This window comes from Cucurbita maxima, unplaced genomic scaffold, assembly GCF_002738345.1.
Source record: "Cucurbita maxima cultivar Rimu unplaced genomic scaffold, Cmax_1.0 Cma_Scf00007, whole genome shotgun sequence".
In the NCBI taxonomy this organism is placed as follows: domain Eukaryota; kingdom Viridiplantae; phylum Streptophyta; class Magnoliopsida; order Cucurbitales; family Cucurbitaceae; genus Cucurbita; species Cucurbita maxima.
This window is the reverse complement of record NW_019272023.1, coordinates 5,366,340-5,385,129: the sequence shown is the minus strand read 5'-3', so window position 1 is coordinate 5,385,129 and position 18,790 is coordinate 5,366,340. Positions and strand designations below refer to the sequence as shown.

Here is an 18,790-nt window from a genome sequence, read left to right as displayed (position 1 = left end):
CAAAAAAAAAAAAAAAAAAAAAAAAGAAAAAAAGACATTAACAAGTAAATGAGTTCACTCCAAAAAATCTGCCAATTAAAAGCATCCCCAATCCAAAAGCATCTAATAAATTTTATTTCCTTATTTTGGGATTCTATGAAGTTGGTAAAACTGAATTCTTAGACAACAAGGGCAATCTCAGCTAAAGATGAATCGCCATAAAAGAAATAACTGATACAAACTTCAACAGGTCAATAACATTTCTTAGTAGGTAAACTTATAGATAAAAGGAACGCAAATGTAATAAGATGAACCTGTATGAGAACAAAGGGTTTACGCGACAGACCAGCCTGCAATTAAGAATGATATATGTTCAGAAAATAGACGATATAAATGAAGCTTGTTAAAGGTTTAAAAAAATCAGAGAGCAGGAGAAAGAGGGGGGGGATAGGAACTTGAATTCAGTCATGAATTTAGAATAATAAACCATCAATGGTAGGGAAAAATAAACACCAGACACAGAACTACTACTTGGCTTCATCAAACTGCAACTTAACTGACCTGTACAGCTGCCTGTTGAGATTCATTAAGATTTTCTCGCATATAATCCTGCAATGATCTGGAAATTTTCCAGGCTTGATCTTCACCAGTATTCTTATCAGCAGCTGCTAGTATCATATCCCTAAAAGGTAAAGAACTAATAGACCACAATGCTATATATTCACGAATGATAGTCGATAAACTGCAAATCTGCAAAATCAACAAATTTGCTTAGAAAAGCTAACCACAACCAAGAGAACTATTTCGTTGCCAGTATCAACACTAATAAATCAAATAAACAACTTAAGATTGAGGAAGTAACTAAAGAATTGAAATACTCTTTGGTACTAAAACAATCACAGAAATTCTTTATACGAACTACTTTCTTTAAGAAAATATAAAAGAAAAGGCAAGAATATATTATAGTATATAGTACAACAAATTAATTTGGGCTTTAAAAGAATTATAAGAAACAAATTTCATTGATGAATATTGGGTGAGGGCCCGACCTTGAAAAACTATACAAGTTTCACCAATCATTATAGTTACTATAAGCATAAGAAAGAGATATCATGAGCATTTAGAAACATCAGGAACCATCAACAACAAAAACTGGCAACGAGAAGGGAAGAAACTCTGTGCAGAAACTTTCAGAAAGTACCAATCAGGGGACACTTTTACCTTTAAACTGTAAATATATATTCCATCTTTGCTGGAAGAAGTAATATGAGACCGCACTTTCAGAAGCCTTGGAGAAGATACAATTGCCTCTACGCCTTTATGTGTGACTTCTCCAGCCAGATACATTCTAAGCCTGAGTTTACTATGTTGGCGACTTTCCACTAATGCAAAGGCATATGTGGTGGGTAGTTTTGCATTTTCCTGAAACTGCATTATATACATGGATGTCAACCATAAAAAGAACTAAAACCTACAAACCAATTTTAATAGCCATACAAATTCAAGCATCCAGGGAGGATTCAGAACAGAATTAAATATTGCAAATGTTAGCTAGCTATATGCTCGTTCTATTCCCCCATTTAGTTTTCCTGTTTCTTTTTTCAAACTCGGTGTAGATTAGACTCAATTTTTTCTGTCCATTCACCTTCTCCTTGGAGAGAAGCAAAAGATCATTTGGTGATAGGAATTCAGCCTTTTCGCCATCTTCATCTTTTATGTCCTCGTCTCTGAGATACACTATCTCTGGGAAGTGAAATCCATTAACTTCACTGCAGTCCATGATCGCCCTGAACTTCCAATCCGCCACTGCAAATCCCAAGTGCTAAAATGTAAAAAAAAAAAAAAAAGTGATACAGAGGAGTATTACAAATCATACAACCTCAAACCAGAAAACGTAAAAGGATAATTCTTCCTTTTGCAATTCCTTATTCAACAGTTTTCCGACCTAGTCTAATGCATAAGGGAAACAAATACCATCTTCGTCGTCATTCCTCTGAATAATCTGAGCCTTGATTTCTTCCAACAAAAGCGGCTCAAAAGTAGAGATATAATCGTCGACATCTTTATACGAAGATTTCACTTCCTTCAAACCCAATGACGCTGCACCTCCATCATCCTTGCGTTTTTGCTATTAAGAAGATCAAAAGTAAACAAAACGAAGCCAAAATCAAAAACCATAAATAAACAGCAGAGAATTGAGTATAAGTAATCCAACTTTGGACTCCTTGAGGAGCCGGAAATAGTCCCAGCTGAGAATAATTTTGAACAAACGACTGGTAACAGATTCTTCGGCTACTTTCTCCTTATCTACAGCCATTGTAATTGGATTGCAAAAGGAGAAGCTAGAAAAGGAATGGCATTGAGGAATCGACGACTTGTGAAGGGTTTAAGGATTTAAACGGAAAGGGTTTATCGAGAGGGAAGGGAAGGAAGGATGGAGCCGCCGAATTTGGGTTATCAGTTCAGTTTTTTTTTTTTTTTTTTCGGTTTTTGCCTAAACCAAGAACCGAACCGAACCGAACCGAACCGACGGAGGGTTCGATTTTCGGCTCGTTTGAAAATGATTTATTTTCAAAATTTTGAATTCTTTTCCATAATCTTTTTTCTTTTTTTCAAATCTAAAATTAGATTTTAAAAATACTTTTAAATATAAAATAACAAAGATAAGAAATTCATAAGTGAACGAATTGAGGAATATTTATAAGTTTAATTTTTAAAAAATTTAATAATTATTAAATGGAGTCAAATGGTTAATAAATATTTATGGCTAAGTTATTAAAAATTAACCAAAAAAAAAAACTTAGTTTTATAGTTGGTTTAAAAAATATCCATTTAAAAATAATTAAATTATTTAATAAATTTGTTAAAATACTGGACCAAACTAAGATCTAAAACAAAAATTGAAATCCCAACGCACCCACGTTGTTCCAACAATTTCTACACAATAGTTGTTTCAAGAAAACACTTGAAATTTAAGCATTTTTGTATATTTTTATAGAGAGAAAATGTGTGAAATCTTTTGTAACCCATATTTACATATAAAAATTAAAATGTGAAGATATATTCCCATCATAAAAAGGGCTGGCGGAGTCATAAATCTAATCTTTTTGCTTAGTATTTGTTGTTAAATTATATTAACTTACTCGCCGACTCAATTAATACAACATTATAAACTCAAGATCACGAATCTAAAAAATAGATTAAAAGATGGTTGGCCAATTAAACAACATTTATTGGCGATCAAGAACGTTCTATTGATTTTTTATTTGGAGCTCACAGAAAGATGATATCTGAATACATATACATTAGGCAAAGTTCATACCAAGTTTTGTAGAACAGGCTGATCTTACATCCTCACTACAAGGAGTAAATAAATACTTGAGCTACCCCACTATAGCTTACATGGTCATTACTCTACAAAACCTACAAAACCGTTGGATCGACTTTCTCGATGCTTTGAAAATATTTTAAAAAGAAGAAAAATTGTTTTTAAGCACTAAGAATGTCAAATCTAACAAAGTCCTTGATCTTAACAAAACCGAAACAAGAGACTTATTCTACATGTGGCAAATGTACTAATTCTGATATAATTTACAAAATAGAGATAATTAGCCATAAGATAATTTCACTACACATCTCGCAACTAAACCATGCATATATCTATACAGGGTTCAAAAATTTGGTTGTTACACTGATGAACAAAATGCACTTTCCGACTCCTCTTGCAACCCAGAAAATGTACATAAAGAACTACCTCGAGGTCGGACATCTTCTGCAACCTAACCTACATAAAGATTCAGCTTCAGCATAGGCAGCATAAACAAGGTTTCACTCTAAGATCAGCGGTACTTATAGATGTAAAGACAAGCAAGCATGTGCTAAGACACTGACTAAGCTGAAAAGGGTGGATGCTATAACAAAGAAAGCAGGGAGGTGCAGTAAGATCCTTACCAGTAAATACAATGCACACCTTACCCAAATATATAATGTGTGCTATATTTGAGCCATAGAAAGCTTTAGAGTCAATTTCAAACGGATGTCCCCATAAGGTTCATCTTGTTGTACATCAATAAGTCCATAGCTCTTCAAAACCTAATGTCAATAAAATAAAGCAAACTTTTAAGCTATATGTGGTGGGGGAAGGGGGAGAGTTGAAATAATCTTTGGAAGTTTTGAAAACGTTACCAAAGTCTCGTATAACATCCGTGCGCTTAGCTTTCTTCTTTTTCCTTCTAGAATGTCATTCAAAGAGAGTTCTTGGGTTGAGTCGTCTGAGATTGATTTTATAGGAGAAAGACTCCTTAGATACCGACCTACAGCCCTGTTTACATTAAACGCAAAAGAGGGACAATTATAACAAGTCATTTGGAGTACTCAGAAACATTCAACTTTTTGTAGACTTTGGTCATTTTGTGGCTCTTGGCCTCCCTCACTATTTTTTAAAATTACACTATGATTAATGAAAAGGGTCGGAAAGCAAATGATAGAAAAGTACCTCGTTCTCACGGACAATGAGTCGACACCTTGAGTTCCCTGAGACCCTGTAGAAGCACATTACCCCCAACACCAAAACAGGAATCCCAAGTTATATAATGCACCCAAGAAATATAGTTAAAGGAAACAACTGAATAATAACAGGAAGTACGGCATTACTTGATCTACCAGCTGGTGAGCTATCTGCTTCCAGGAAATAAAGATCCTACAATAAATATCTCAACAAGTTAGAACTTCACTGTGCTTACAATTTTCACATCTGAATTGAAGAATGAAGAAATGTTCAGAGAAATTTTTAAATGGTTTAATCAACACTACTTTAACTCAAACATTTTTTATGGCAGTAATATAACATAATATGTGAATTCACGTTTGATAATAAAATCAGTAATATGTGAAGTTTTTTTAGGGCACTGAACTCATGCTTGCACTGTCCTCTTTTCTGCTGATAAAAAGAAGGAAGATCGAATTCTAGTGGTAACTTACTGAAGAATATGAAGCAATAGTATTAACAGAAAGACCTACCTCGTCTGCAGGACTTCTCTGTTCCGGAATATCCGAGAGTGTAATATCTTCTGCACCCAGTCCCTCGTCCATTGTTCCGGGAGTTTCAAACATGGATCTTGAAGGTTCAGTTGATGCTTGTCCAGGTGTTGACAGCATTCCAGTAGATCCAATCATTACTGATGGTGAACCTAAGCCTTCAGAAGGCCTAGGAGAAGGCATGAACCTTGTTGGAGAAGCAATTAAATCTGCCAAGGTATCGTCCCCCCGATTGCCCTCAACATCACGGAGATGTTCAATCTCCACTCCAGGAGAGGAAGCAGAAGCAGGATCGACAGTGGATGGAATTCTAGAATGTGGTGAGGGAGCAGCTTCTTGAGCTGGAGATGGGGCAGATGGTACAAGGGGCGAAAAAATTTCACCTGCTGAAGCAATGTTTCTAGCAGGATCAACAGAGGGTGGAATTCCGGAATGTGGAGGAGAAGCAGCTTCTAGAGCTGGAGATGGAGCATCTGCTTGGCCTAAGAAAGTTTCACTCGTCGAAGCAATGTTTCTCGCATCCCCAAGATCCCCGGAAGCTTCCTCCAAGGATGTTGCACGACATTTCTTAGCAATGTAGTTCACATGAAAAATATCACATAGATCATGACAAAGACCTGCATAAGATTTTCAGTTTCATTCAGATATTAAAGGAACGCATAAACAAGTAGAAAAACGAAATACACCAAAAAATCACTTACCAGTGACGTGAGGATGATAGAAAACGTCTTCTTTTCTCAACCTGTTGTTGAACTTCCATACCTCCAAAGAAGAGCTTGGAGTGTTCCTCCTCTCACGCAACAAATCACTAGTATCTTCGAGAGCCTTTTTCATAGACCTGCAACACAACTTTCTAGATCAATAAATGGTTACAATAAACACAAAGTTAAATGATAGATATCACAAACATACTTGTTAGTCAATACAGTAGACTTGTCAAAGAACTGTTTTCTCTTTCTTGATCTTGGCCTTGGCGGTTGTGGAGGAGTGGGTTGAAGAACAAGTTCCTCAGGAGATTGTCCTGCAACACACGGAAGAAAGCATCCAAAAACAAAATATCGTTAGCTATTTACCACCAATTAGATTCAACTCAAAATATGGAGTAATTAGAACTGAACTTACTAAATGAAATATGCGTATCGATCATATTAAGTGCCTCTTGCGAAGTAGCAGAAGTTGGAAGTCCTGCACTTTGCTCAAATTGTAATGATGTTTTTGGAAGAGTCATATTATCTTCCATGATTGGTAAGAGATTTCCCTGACTTATATTCTCATCTACAATACAGTGTGATTCAGACATGTGATCACCACCAAGTGAAGGCTCCATAGGAACATCTCTTGGACTTAAATCAGGGACTGCCTCTCGTAGAACTTCAATTTCTGGAACATTTGGTGACAAGTTATCATCTTCACGCATTCTCTGATTATTTGGACCAAAATCTTGAACATCCATAGGATCCGAAACTTCTACTCTTGGAAAACTTTGTGGCACATTGTCCTCATCAAGTCTCATGTTAAGTATATCTTCATTACCGACTGTGCCTTCAACGTTCATAGTAGTATCCACAGGAGGAGAGATCACGCTGCAGACAAAATATAAACAGTCAGCCTGGTTGTGGTACAATAATTGATCACGAAAAAGAGACCGGGCATCGGAATCAGGGAGATTACTCCTCTTCCATTGGCCTGAAGCCCAAATCAGGATCCTCTCCAAGATGTGATAAATCCAGCATAACGTCCTATGTACAAAAGTAAGCAATTTTAATCACGATGATCAACATAGATAAAGTACAAAGAAAAAAACTTGACAATTACTAATGTAGATAAAAAGCAACCTCGTCGAAAGTTATAGCAACATAAGCATCTCTTCCAATAGAAATTTGATCTGCAATGCAAAAAGTTTAGTTGGTTTTTAGGTCCATACATATTCGGTTGGGGTAGGGGTACATGTGAAAGGCAATCAGTGTTAAACCTGCTAGAGTGATCTCTTCCTCGCTCCTGAGATGAGTATCTGGAATCCTGTAGGAACAAAATCATCGTGTCAGAGAGATTTCAAATCAATCAAAAAGTTGGGGAATCTAATTCCATTACCCATCGTAATAAATATCAGTGTCCAATTCCAGAGCATCAAGATCAAAAGTCTCAGGAAAAGTGATAGAATGAAACGGTGCCTGATAAGCATTCTCAGGCAAAGTGAGTTTCGCCGAAGCTTGCGTATGCATTTTTCGTAACTCCATCACTAAAACATCAACATCATGTTTTAAATAGTCGATTTGCTTTGAATAAATCCGCACGACACCTAACAGAAGGTAGCTCGACGTCCGCAGGGCAAGCGGTACTTCACCAAACATAATGGCATCTACAAAAGGTATCCATTCCAGACAAGAATCATATATCAGCCACTCTTAAAATTAAAAAACTCATACATGCACTTGAAAACCAACACCTTGAAGATACAAATGGAAAATCACCATGGCGAATCTTTGAGATTTTCAATCACTTTAGAAACCCTCAATGGAAAACCCAACAATTTTTCTCCAATTTGATTGAAAAAAGAAAGAACTTCAGATCGAACTGGGAAAATACAAGAACAAAAGCATCGGATATTCAAAATGAACAATAAGATACTGACCGACGACGACAGGAATTTTAGTCTTCTCGTAGTCTTTCTTGTTGAGACGGTGCTGCAAATGAGCAGCACACCACACAGTCCCCAATGGCGTCTTTCGAGCCAACAGCGTGTGCGAGTAAAACATTTTCTTCTTTTATTCCTCGGAACCAAAACCTTCTCGCCGGAAAGCGAAGGACTCCGACGCACTTCAGAAAATCAGAGATTTTCGATGATGAAAATGAATGGAGTTTAGGGTTTAGCTGACAATGAAGTAGGCGAAGAAGAAGAGGCGCGGGAAATTAAAACTGGCGCCAAATTGTCAGCGCGAATATTAGAAAGATCATACGTGTCGACACGTGCAACCGAAAACACCGTGGCAGTTTCTTTCAATATTGACGGAATTGTCCCTACAATGTTGGTAAATTTACCATCACCGGGTTAAAGGAGAATCGAACCAATTTTCTCGGTTTTGAAAATAAAAGCCGAACCGGTCGGTTTGATTCGTTGATTTATTAATATAACAAGAAGCAACCGAATAGCCGGAGATGGCACGGACGTCGGAGGACGTATACGGCGGCGCAGTGGGCGGCGACTACGGTGGCCGTGAGTAAAGCAAAGGAAGGTGGCTGCTGGGGTAAATTTCTTTCTTTTCGTAGATGTGTATTAAATGGGTAAAAATAATAATGTATCAATTACCAATTTTTTAATCAATAAGTTTTTTTTTTTTTTTTTTGTTGCAATTTTTGGTGTAATTGTGAGAGGAAAATAATGTTGTTGAATGTTACAAATGGAAAATAATTATAAATTATTAATATATAACTTAAACATATTAAAATTAAAATTGATATAATTATTAGTTTCACTTCCAAACATATTAAAATTGATATAATTAAAATTTTTATGTCGGTTTAAATTATACTTTCATTGTCAAACTTTTGAGTTTCTTCGATTTTTCGTTCATTTAATTTTTCAATATTTATTTAGTCGATTAATTTTAAATTTTATTTTTAGTATTTGAACTTTTAAAAAATAAATACTTTTACCAATAATTTTATTTTAAAATTTAAAATTTGATAGACTTATTTACTAGTATTCTAATTAGTTTAATTAGTACCGTGATACCAGTATAATTTCAAATCAATTACATTAGAAACAAAAGTAATTGATAAAATATGAGGTAAAAAAAAAAATAACGTACAGACAAAAATATGTTTTTTTTTTTTTAATATTAGAACAAAACCTAACAAATTTATGTTTATTTGGTAAGTTTAATTGTTGTGTGGAATTCACGTTTTATTAAAATTAATTTTAAGCCATATTGGTATGGTCAAATTCATTCTTATTCTTGTTATTTTAATATAAGATAAAATGCAAATATAAATTTTTTTTTATCATGAAAGAAAATAACATTGGGTTTAACGTAAATATTTTATAGTAATTTGTATTTTAATTTTAATTTTTTTGTAACATATTGTTTAGTTTATATTTTAACTTGCCAAAAAATACTAACATTATTTAATTTGTTTTACTATCTTTGAAGACAACGGTTAATAAACAATACACGAGTAAATATTTATGTTTAAAGTGATTTCATTATGATTTATAGCAAGTAAACGAGACTTAGGATTGAATGATAAATTTTTATTATCGTGTCGCAAGAATTCAAATTCTAACCCTATACTTGTTTAATTCATTAGTTATTGTTGGAGATGCCCATTTCGCTTACGGGCTGAGTCTAATAGGGAGCATCCCGACCGAAAATGAAAAAAGAAAATGTTGAGAAATTTCTCTCCATTAATTAAATGTTGTTAGACGAGAATTTAATCCACGTTCTTGCCTCAGTATATAAATTTATTTACTTATTTAGTAAATATTTAATGAATTTATTAAAATGTTTTATATTTTTTAAATAAGAATTAATTTAAAAATGTAAATTATATTTTTATTGGTTTTGTCAATTTTACCTATGATTAGGCCCAAAAACATCAAGGCCTTTTTTTTTTTTTTTTTTTTTGTAAGGAAAAATAAAGCCCATTAATTTTAGGGTTTCATATCGAATATATATGTGTCTACAGCTTTGAATGCCCGAAGCGTTTCGGCGAGTAGGAGGAGAGGAGACGACACTGCTGCCGCCGCCGAACTCTTAGAATTTCATCAATGGCTCCGAAGACAGCACGAGTTAGCAGAAACCCCGATCTCATTCGAGGGGTTGGGAAATATTCGAGGTCGAAGATGTACCACAAGCGAGGTCTTTGGGCAATCAAGGCCAAAAATGGAGGTGTCTTCCCTCGCCACGATGCCCAGCCTAAGACCGACGCACCAGCTGAGAAGCCGCCGAAATTTTACCCTGCTGACGATGTCAAGAAACCACTTGTCAACAAGCGCAAGGCTAAGCCCACCAAACTTAGGTCGATCTCTCTCAATGTTCTTTCTTTGGATGTTTATTGCAGTGTCTTGGAACGTATCTGTTTGATGTGGTTTAATTTTGTTGTGGTTGGGAACTGAGAAATTGGAGTGTTCTGTGGGTTGAAAACAGTAAAACCTCGATTTGAGTTTTTGGGGGGATAGGAGCCAGTTTAGTTGATTACACGAATTACAATATAAACGGGGTAGTGTCGCGCCCTATAGCACAGGAGATTAAAAAGAAAACTGCTATTAGAAAAAATGAAGTTCATGCTATACCTAGGAATAAGTGGGGATGCTTACATTCAAATAAGTGCCTTAAACGATAAGACTTTTCTTACACCTTGATTTGAGTGTTCGGGTTTCCGATGGTTTGGACTGCTTGAAGTGTAGTAATGCTGATCATGTTCCAAATAATGATCATTTGGTTCAGTTCAATGAATTCTATGTGGGGTGTACTCATATAACTTAGTTTGTCAATTTTGTACTATTTGCAGGTCTAGCATTACACCTGGAACCGTGCTTATCATTCTTACTGGAAGGTTCAAGGGAAAGAGAGTTGTGTTCTTGAAGCAACTTCCATCTGGGTTGCTCTTAGTCACTGGTGAGGCTTGGCGGTTTTCTCTAATCACCTTTCCTTGTGATTTTTTACGTACCATCGCTTTGTGTTGGGGGCTGGGAAGTGTTTTATTATCTTTTCATGAAAATTGAGTTTTATTTTTTCTACATTCATTGTGAACTTGTGTTAGATTTGCATCATGCCTTAGGTTTACATATGATTTTAAATGTGTTGGCTGCATAACCTTTACCTTTGAGAACTAAAAAGTAGTATTCTTGTGATTTGCATTTTGGCAGCATTAATAGTTTAACCTCGCAACCGATTAATATTGAAACTTCTCATGCTTTGCATTCCGCCAATATGCCCTGCCAATAGTCACAAGTTTCTGAGCTACGTATCCTTGATCTCTTGCTTTTCGGAGGAGTTTGGTGGATTGTTGTTTTATATTCAGGGAGAAAGGATGCATATTAAATAGTGATTAGCCAATGTCTTTGATTTTAAATCTCCAATTCTTGAACCTGCTAGGGATTATCTAAGTTTAAAGTTTGTTATTTTAGGACCATTCAAGGTCAATGGTGTCCCATTGAGGCGTGTGAATCAGTCATACGTGATCGCGACCTCCACCAAGGTGGACCTTGCAGGAGTCAATGTGGAGAAGTTTGATGACAAATATTTCTCCAAGGAAGTTCAGAAGAAGAAAAAGAAGGGAGAAGGAGAATTTTTCGAAGCAGAGAAGGAGGTTTGTATCTGTTTTCCATCATTTTTTGGCTCTAGTACATGGATTGTTATAATTTCTTTATCCTAATTTCTTGCCACCATGATACTTGTAGGAAAAAAGCGCACTCCCACAGGACAAAAAGGATGATCAGAAGGCCGTGGACTCAGCTCTGCTAAAGTCCATTGAGGCAGTTTCATATTTAAAGACCTACTTAGCTGCAAGGTTTTCTCTAAAGTCTGGCATGAAACCGCACGAGCTTGTTTTCTAGATATTTTCTCCTCGGTGCCAATACTTTTCTTGTTGACTTGATTCCAACAATCTTCTTGTTCATGTTTTGTCATGAGGATTCTAGATTTGAAATTATGTCTCGCAATGAATTTTGCAGTGAACTTTTTTCATCAAATTTTGCGTCATGTAGCTTTCTTTGACTTCTGATAGTGATATGGTATGTAATTTTTCTTCCATTGCGATCACTGTCTTCTAGCTTCTAGCTGATGAAATACTTTGAGAGAACTATTTGAAAAGAGATCCCACAATCACTTGGAGAGAATGTAACATTCCTCTTAAGAAAAAGAGGAAGTTTGAAAAGGAAAGTCCAAAGAGAGGATTATAACCACTTGTAGGCTTGGGTTGTTATAAATGGTATCAGCGATAGACATTGAGCGATGTGGCGGTGGGTATGTTGGGTCTTCAAGGGAGTGGATTATGAGTGGATATGTTGGGTCTCCAAGGGAGTGGATTGTGTCAGTGGGTATGTTGGGTCTCCAAGGGAGTGGATTGTGAGATCCCACATAGATGTAGAAGAGAATGAAACATTCATCATATAAGTGTATAGAAACTTCTCTCTAGCACTTCTAACTTCTCTCTAGCACTTCTCTAATTTTAAGGGTAAACTCGTAAGGTAAAGTCTAAATAAGACAATATTTGCTAGTGATGGGTTTTACTTGTTATAGTTTATATGGTACATTATGAGGTAATAAAAACTTTTTATAAACTAGATATTTTAATGATCATACAATATTATTGATGAAATTGAAAGAATTAATACAACTATTATTGATGAAACTGGAAGAGAAAATAGACCAAATTGGAAGAGTTCTTGGGTGCTAAATTCAAGCACACACTTAGCCAAACAAGCACCCAAGCACACACTTAGCCAAACAAGCTTAATTCATAAATTTATTGCAAATTTTAGTATTTTATGATGTAAAACCATGGCCAAAAGAAACTGTTACAAAAGCAAACATGGCCATGGATTTTGTACCCTATTGTTATGACAATGACAATAAAAGCTTCAAAGTATAATACATATGGCTTAAATATTGACACAGTTTAACATCATAACTCATAACAAGCTATCTATTTGAGGAGGCAATCTCTTGAAAAAATTGCCAGGAATTGAAGGTAGCTTGCTGCGGAACTTTGGATGTCTCAAATAATATAAACCTCCAACCAAAGCCACCACTCTGAAAGGAGTAGCATATAGCATAGCAGCAACGCCAAGACAGAACACTATGAAAAGGCTGGTGGCTCTAGGGTCCCTCCAGCTGAGTAAAGATTGAACCCTTTCACCTTGTGTTGCTATGTCCCCCACAATCGTCTGAATCCTACCTGCAACACTTCTTAATCTATCATACCTTAGTCGAACCAAGTCATTCGGTTTAGAACTCGGAAACGTGTCGAATTCTTCGTCGAGCTCATCTGGACTCACTACGTCAGCCCAGGAGAGCTTGGTATCCATGTGAGATGGGTGTCTTGGCCTAAACCTGTAGTTCCATATACCAATGAGGAACATGTATAGAAAAATAGTAGGAAGTATTAGCTCTGGATACCAAATCAAGATAAGGAACAAAATGTGCACGAGCACAGATGTGACAGGGTTCCTCCAATTACAAACTTCACAAAACCATCGAGTAACCGAAATCATTCCCGAAAGTAATGACATGATTCGAAAGAAGTTAGCTTTGCTTCTTCTCATACTCCATAGGTGCGAATCAACATCTAACATATACTCGATGACTTCTTTTCTTAGAGGCGGTTCAGCTCTACCGAGCCTCGTTGCTACTATGTTCATAGCTTGATACCTTAAATTCTCTATTTGGTTCACTGTGAAAGGCTGAATATAATGCATCTTTGGGAGCAATGGATTTCCATAGATGTATATCATGTTTGCCAAAGATAAGGTGGTGAAACGAACTGAAAGTTGCATCTCACCCATCTTCTGTACTCCATTGGGGTGCAGAACCAAAAGGGGATAAGAATGAGTATAGATTTTGTGAGCTTCCAACGTCGATAATCGAATACGAACCTTTCCGATCCTTGAATCTCTTGCACCATTGCTGCCATTGTGTTTTTCACCACCACCTAAATGGGAGTTATCAAAAACTCCAAAAGTGATCACAGTACATGGATCATAAACTTCCCATGTGTATTGCTCATTCCATTTCGGACTAAACGTGTCGAGAATCGTTCGAGTTCGAACCCACTTTTGACCATACTTAGCAATACAATAAGCATCTGTTCTTCCTCTCCCATCCTTCATCTTCATAGGAAGCAATCCTTGAGCATTCAAAATCCCAACTTCAAGTATTCCCACTGGTTGTTTCCATAGCTGTTTTGCAGTTGGTCTTTGATCACTGATGTACAATGTAGATTCATCAAGCACATGATATCCACCTTCAAGAGAACCTCTCAAGTGAACCCTGCTTGAAAACTTGAGCTCCTTTCGCCTATCCGCTTCTAAAACACCGAACCCGTACCGCTCAAGGTTGAACCAACGCGAATGAACTGGCCTATGATCGAGCCGTTTCTCGAACGTGTCGAGAGCGAGACTGATCTGCCCCAAAACATCTTCTTTTGAAGGGTGTACTCTGTCCTCAATAGTGATTAGCAGCTGTTCTTCGAAAGGCTCAGCTACCACAAACACCAAATCTTCATTCCAAAATGGATTATTAGTGCTTGTTGAGCTGATCTTTGTTCTAAGTAGCTGATTTCCGAGTTGAACTTTGACGAATGCATCGGGAACACGGTTTCTGTCATTTGGGATAACATCTTGAGCTTCAATCACATTTAGCCTTAGATACCATAGTTTTGGAGAGACATAAACCTTTGATCTTACATTATGAACACCTTCCCCAAACACTGAGGCTGCATCAGAATGCCATGCCTCTGGGAAAGCTTCATCAGCTTGTGTGCCCATCCAAACAGCAACCATGATTTCTCCTCTTACCTTGCCGGTTCCTCGTCGGTCCTCCAATCGGTACCATTGAGGAGCCAATGGACTATCCGGAGGAACCCGAGTAGGAACCTCGTTCAAGTCGAACACGACACGGCCGAGATACTCATCTCTTCCTAACATTTCTTTGTCCTTGACAAAAACTTCAAGTGCAGAGGACTGTATGCGTTCTTTTGAGAAAGCAAAAACTTGATTCCATTCTGGATTTTGTTTCTTGTCAAAATGCCTTGTTCTTCCTTTATAGTTTCCAAGCTTCACTTCCACATAAGGATCACAGCCTCCAGTGATGGAACTTGGAGGTAAATCCCTTGCTTTCGTAACTCGAACATAGAGATAGAACATTTGGTCAACAAGGTCATAAGTGCTTGTATGTCGTTCACTACTCAGCCAACCTCGTCTGCCATACGCTCTGTTGTTCGGCCATTGCTCGTCGAGTTGAGAATCAGTGTCCCTGATCTCATACTCATCTTGGTTGCTGTGATCAGCTTGTGATGGAATGCTTCTGTTGATTGAAGATGTAGCACCGTGTGGTCGTCGCTGTACTAATATTCGAGGCCGCTGCATTGTTTGCTGCTTCAGTCGATTCCTCGATCGTTGCCTTTGGCTCTTTAACAGGATCTAGAGATGGATATCAATGGTTAAAGATAGTTGAATCGAGGCTGTTTGGAATGGTTTTCGAGTAGCTTATATATGGTTTTGAGTATCAACCTCATAAATGATGAACTAGAAGATCCTTCACCACCAACAGTTGCTTCATAATCCTTCCATTTCTTCTGCAAACTCCAAGTAGAAGCAAGGAAGTTCCATTTTGGAAGACAAAAAAAATATAAAGATGAAAGAGTTATGAGCTCTGTTTCACCTTGTGGGAAGTGTTTTTGGTTATGAAGCTTATGAAGAAAGGAATGGTTTGATGAAGAAGCTGGAGAGGAAGGAAAGCAAAATCTTTTGTTTCCAAGGCATAATTTACCAAGAACTCAACAGTACTTGTTTCTTAAGTTTGCTAAAAAGACTGAAAAAGATGAACAAGATTGTTTCTTTTGAGTTGGAACATTCGAGATTCTAATCTCTCGCTCGAGAACACACACACGAAAAAAAAAAAGAACATACGGGAAATCTCCGTTCCAATCCCTCCAAAATAAATGGAAAATTTCGTGGTGATGGAGAATGAAATGGCGGGCATGAGGACGAGTAAGGCTTCGTGTCCATGCTTGTCTCGTGGAAATCTTTAGTTGAATTTGATAGAGTTCGAACAACAAATGCAATAACAACAAGTTTATTTGATTTATGGTTACATTGTGAGTAATTATAAAATGTTGAATTACGAAAACTTGATTTTAGATCGATCACTTTAGAATAATTTTTGGCGGTCGACTTTTAAATTGTTCTTTTTTTAAAACAATTTATTCCTTTCAAAAGTAAATTTTACTATTACCAAATAACTTGTACTACTATTCCTTCCTAATTATTTAGTTTTTTTTTTTAATTTTAATTTGTGAAAAAATGAGCTTATAAATTCTACTACTAGATATATATAAAAACATTTAAAATTAATCTTAACAACATAATTAATCTTAATTATTTATATTTAAAAACTCCTGAATTGTCCCTTTCTTGGAAAGGCAGCAAAGTCAATTTTGGATTAAAAAAAAAAAAAAAAGCCTTTTTTTATATACTTTATTCCTTGTTTGCTTTGCCTTTCATCAATTTCCTCACCATTTTATCTCTTCCTCTTCAATTGAATTAAAATGAAAATTGGTTCAAAAAATTCCAAAATCTAGATTTGATTATCATTGCCTTAGACATCAAGCTAGAAATGCATATCACTGCCTTAGTGCCGGTACTTATTTGCTATCGGTCTCTTGCCCATATTTAGTTTTGGACAGAGTTTATTATCCAATTGGGGCTGTATTTCCAAACAACCTGACTCATTGGCAACGTCTCGTGGTGCGACAGAGTCCGAGTACAATGAGGCACTCACCCTCTCTGGCACCCCTTTCTAGAGGACTTGTGCTAGGTCCGTCTCTGAGAACGCCTTTCAAAACTACAATTTAAACACCGAATTTGATAGAAATAAAGGACCGCTTTAAATAACGTTGGACGGAGATCTGACCCAAAAGTGATCGAACAAGGCAACCCCTACCTCCATCTACAAAACCAAATAGACCTTCCGAATCCCAAGCTTCCATTATACAACAATCTGCCAAATGAACTAATAAAACCAGCTAACACAACTTCATATATGGATTAGCAGGTTGAAAGAACAGACATTGCCTTTAAATTGCTAAGCTGGGCACATTAAGGCAATATGAGATGAAGATCATATCATATTACATAACAGTATAAACGAACCCAGATGTACTACCAACATTATAACTGACTGAATAAAATAAAAATGTGCTCAAAATCCCTCTTGAACGACTCTAATTATTGGGAAAGGATTGAAAAAATGGAATACCTGTACTGCATTGGCCCATCTAAAACTAATTTTTAGCAGCCAATTGCTAAAACTAAGCTCAACTCTTTACTCAAATGGACCCATCTTGTCTTCCATCCACCTGAGCGTTGTTAGTAGCGGGGTTGGCGTTAACTTCTGTCTTCTCACCATCTGTTTCGCTACTATCCACTGCGTCTGGTGTCAAGCCAGATTGATGATATTGAGCAGCTGGGTAAGTGGTGGCATAGCTTGAACTGGGACGCCTGATTGACGTATCAAGAGGCCTCGAGCTGCAGCTTTCTTTCTTGCTTCAGCTGTGGCGCGAGCAGCTCTCTCGTCTACACCCCTACTTTGCAGAAGAGTTTCACCAATAATAGCAGCATTGAGGGATTTGTTGATAGCACCTCCAGAATTGCCAGATCCAGCAGCTTGAAATGAGTGCATTAAGTCTGGATGAGACTGCAAGTTTCTTCAACGCTTCTTGCAAATAACGAAGAGCTGTGTTCATCTTTCCAATATCCTGGTACATCATTGCAACATTTATGAAAGTTGCAGCAACATCAGGATGGTCAGGACCAGACGATAAACCTAGCAGCAGCAATGCTCGAGACATGTGTCTTAGTGCAAGTTCTGTTTGGTTAAGTCCATGGTAGAAAAGAGCCATATTACCGTAACTACAGAAGCAAACAAAATTTATATCAGAAAAAAGAAATGCAAACAAATTTAGAAGACAACATACACGCATGGATACAGAGACGGGAAACAACCGACATAATCATTAGCATTGGACTATACAGGAATTGAATGCTTAACAACAGGTTGGAGATTCAAGATATCTGATGTCTGGAAATGTGCAGACGAACTTAAATCATACTTCCTAGCAGCAACTGTGATTCCGACCTGTTAAGAACCCATTGTATTGTTAAGAAAATCATTAATCTAATAGACATCTCAAAAGTTCAAAAACTGAAATCTGGTAAAAGGATCAAACTAATTTCTATCTTGGAGTTGTAAATTTCTTCCTTTTAAGAGTTATAATCATGCAATAAGGTGAATTGATTTTGTAGGAACATCTAAGGTAACAGTCTAAGTCTCCTGCTAGCCGATATTATTCTCTTTAGACTTTCCTTCAAGGTTTCCACACCTTTATAAGGAATATTTTGTTCCTCTCTCCAACCAATGTGAGATCTCAAAATTCACCCCTTTGAAGGCCCAACGTCCTCGTTGGCACACAGCCGCGTGTCTAGCTTGGATACATTTGGAATAACTCAAGCTTATCGATAGCACATATTGTCCTCTTTGGGATTTCCCTTCTGGACTTCCCCCAAAGTTTTAAAATGCATCTATTAGTGAGAGGTTTCCACACCCTTATAAGGAATACTTTATTACCTTCTCCAACCAAAAAATCATGAAATAATTGAATGGATAATAACCTTATGGCAAAGGCTCCGTACAACAGAAACGTTCTTCACACACGACCGTGCATCGTCCGATAAGTCAAACTGCATTGAAAGTATTTCATCGTAAGAAATTACATAAATGCCTATTTGATTTTTTTTTAAATCATTATTAAATGAAAGACAACCTCGATTGTAAGTGAATTTGTATGAACTAAATTTAGGAACATTCGGCTAAGCAAGCTTAAGAACACAAAATTGAGCTTGAAACGGTGAATTTATTATTGGAATGACTCCGATCTGGGTTGAATGAATTGATTTATGCATGAATAACACGTACCTTGTGGTGATACATGTATTTGTTGTTTATTGATTCATGTTTGTATATGATAAGCATGAATGATATGTATGTATATA

General features: G+C 36.7%; 4 protein-coding genes across 6 annotated transcripts in view; 1 reads left to right on the top strand and 3 right to left on the bottom strand.

The window, feature by feature from the left end:
* Positions 1-2,413, bottom strand: part of LOC111482100 (probable helicase MAGATAMA 3) — a 10,472-nt gene extending 8,059 nt beyond the window's left edge. The window contains exons 1-6 of one of the 2 annotated variants that reach the window (XM_023127758.1): positions 2,195-2,413; positions 1,954-2,107; positions 1,625-1,801; positions 1,201-1,407; positions 541-729; positions 294-329 (exon numbers count right to left, since the gene is read on the bottom strand). In XM_023127758.1, coding sequence (XP_022983526.1) covers positions 294-329; positions 541-729; positions 1,201-1,407; positions 1,625-1,801; positions 1,954-2,040 — 696 coding nt within the window. In that variant the 5' untranslated portion in view covers positions 2,041-2,107; positions 2,195-2,413. The remainder of the gene's footprint in view (positions 1-293; positions 330-540; positions 730-1,200; positions 1,408-1,624; positions 1,802-1,953; positions 2,108-2,194) is intronic. The other variant, XM_023127757.1, reaches the window with a different exon arrangement.
* Positions 2,414-3,520: 1,107 nt separating this feature from the next.
* On the bottom strand, positions 3,521-7,897 carry LOC111482391 (sister chromatid cohesion 1 protein 3). Of its 2 annotated transcripts, none has more exons than XM_023128143.1 (14): positions 7,649-7,897; positions 7,108-7,375; positions 6,989-7,035; positions 6,852-6,901; positions 6,688-6,755; positions 6,139-6,599; positions 5,929-6,037; positions 5,718-5,854; positions 4,999-5,633; positions 4,633-4,678; positions 4,475-4,520; positions 4,165-4,300; positions 3,931-4,071; positions 3,521-3,763 (listed from the first exon to the last, which is right to left on the bottom strand). In XM_023128143.1, exons 1-13 carry the CDS (start codon positions 7,770-7,772, stop codon positions 3,973-3,975), a joined length of 2,226 nt encoding a protein of 741 aa, XP_022983911.1. In that variant the 5' UTR covers positions 7,773-7,897; the 3' UTR covers positions 3,521-3,763; positions 3,931-3,972. The 2 variants fall into 2 exon arrangements, with proteins under 2 accessions (XP_022983911.1, XP_022983912.1); XM_023128144.1 differs by having other exon boundaries at positions 3,521-3,758.
* Positions 7,898-9,695: 1,798 nt separating this feature from the next.
* Positions 9,696-11,775, top strand: LOC111482059 (60S ribosomal protein L6-1-like). The gene is made up of 4 exons (XM_023127696.1): positions 9,696-10,035; positions 10,528-10,634; positions 11,147-11,328; positions 11,420-11,775. The coding sequence occupies exons 1-4, from the start codon at positions 9,785-9,787 to the stop codon at positions 11,573-11,575; spliced, it is 696 nt and encodes a 231-aa protein (XP_022983464.1). The 5' UTR covers positions 9,696-9,784; the 3' UTR covers positions 11,576-11,775.
* Positions 11,776-12,459: 684 nt separating this feature from the next.
* Positions 12,460-15,676, bottom strand: LOC111482405 (FT-interacting protein 1-like). The gene is made up of 2 exons (XM_023128162.1): positions 15,251-15,676; positions 12,460-15,160 (listed from the first exon to the last, which is right to left on the bottom strand). Exon 2 carries the CDS (start codon positions 15,104-15,106, stop codon positions 12,653-12,655), a length of 2,454 nt encoding a protein of 817 aa, XP_022983930.1. The 5' UTR covers positions 15,107-15,160; positions 15,251-15,676; the 3' UTR covers positions 12,460-12,652.
* Positions 15,677-18,790: the final 3,114 nt, after the last annotated feature.

What these genes read in the sequence shown, in the direction of transcription:
- LOC111482391 (XM_023128143.1), bottom strand. Translation starts at nt 7,772, where the DNA reads ATGTTTTACTCGCACACGCTGTTGGCTCGAAAGACGCCATTGGGGACT. An exon ending in TTCAGGCCAATGGAAGAGGA is followed by an intron (nt 6,600 to 6,687) that starts GTAATCTCCCTG and finishes TTTTGTCTGCAG; the next exon opens with CGTGATCTCTCCTCCTGTGG. An exon ending in TCTACTGTATTGACTAACAA is followed by an intron (nt 5,855 to 5,928) that starts GTATGTTTGTGA and finishes GTTGTGTTGCAG; the next exon opens with GTCTATGAAAAAGGCTCTCG.
- LOC111482059 (XM_023127696.1), top strand. Translation starts at nt 9,785, where the DNA reads ATGGCTCCGAAGACAGCACGAGTTAGCAGAAACCCCGATCTCATTCGA. An exon ending in GCTAAGCCCACCAAACTTAG is followed by an intron (nt 10,036 to 10,527) that starts GTCGATCTCTCT and finishes TACTATTTGCAG; the next exon opens with GTCTAGCATTACACCTGGAA. An exon ending in TTTTCGAAGCAGAGAAGGAG is followed by an intron (nt 11,329 to 11,419) that starts GTTTGTATCTGT and finishes TGATACTTGTAG; the next exon opens with GAAAAAAGCGCACTCCCACA.
- LOC111482405 (XM_023128162.1), bottom strand. Translation starts at nt 15,106, where the DNA reads ATGCAGCGGCCTCGAATATTAGTACAGCGACGACCACACGGTGCTACA.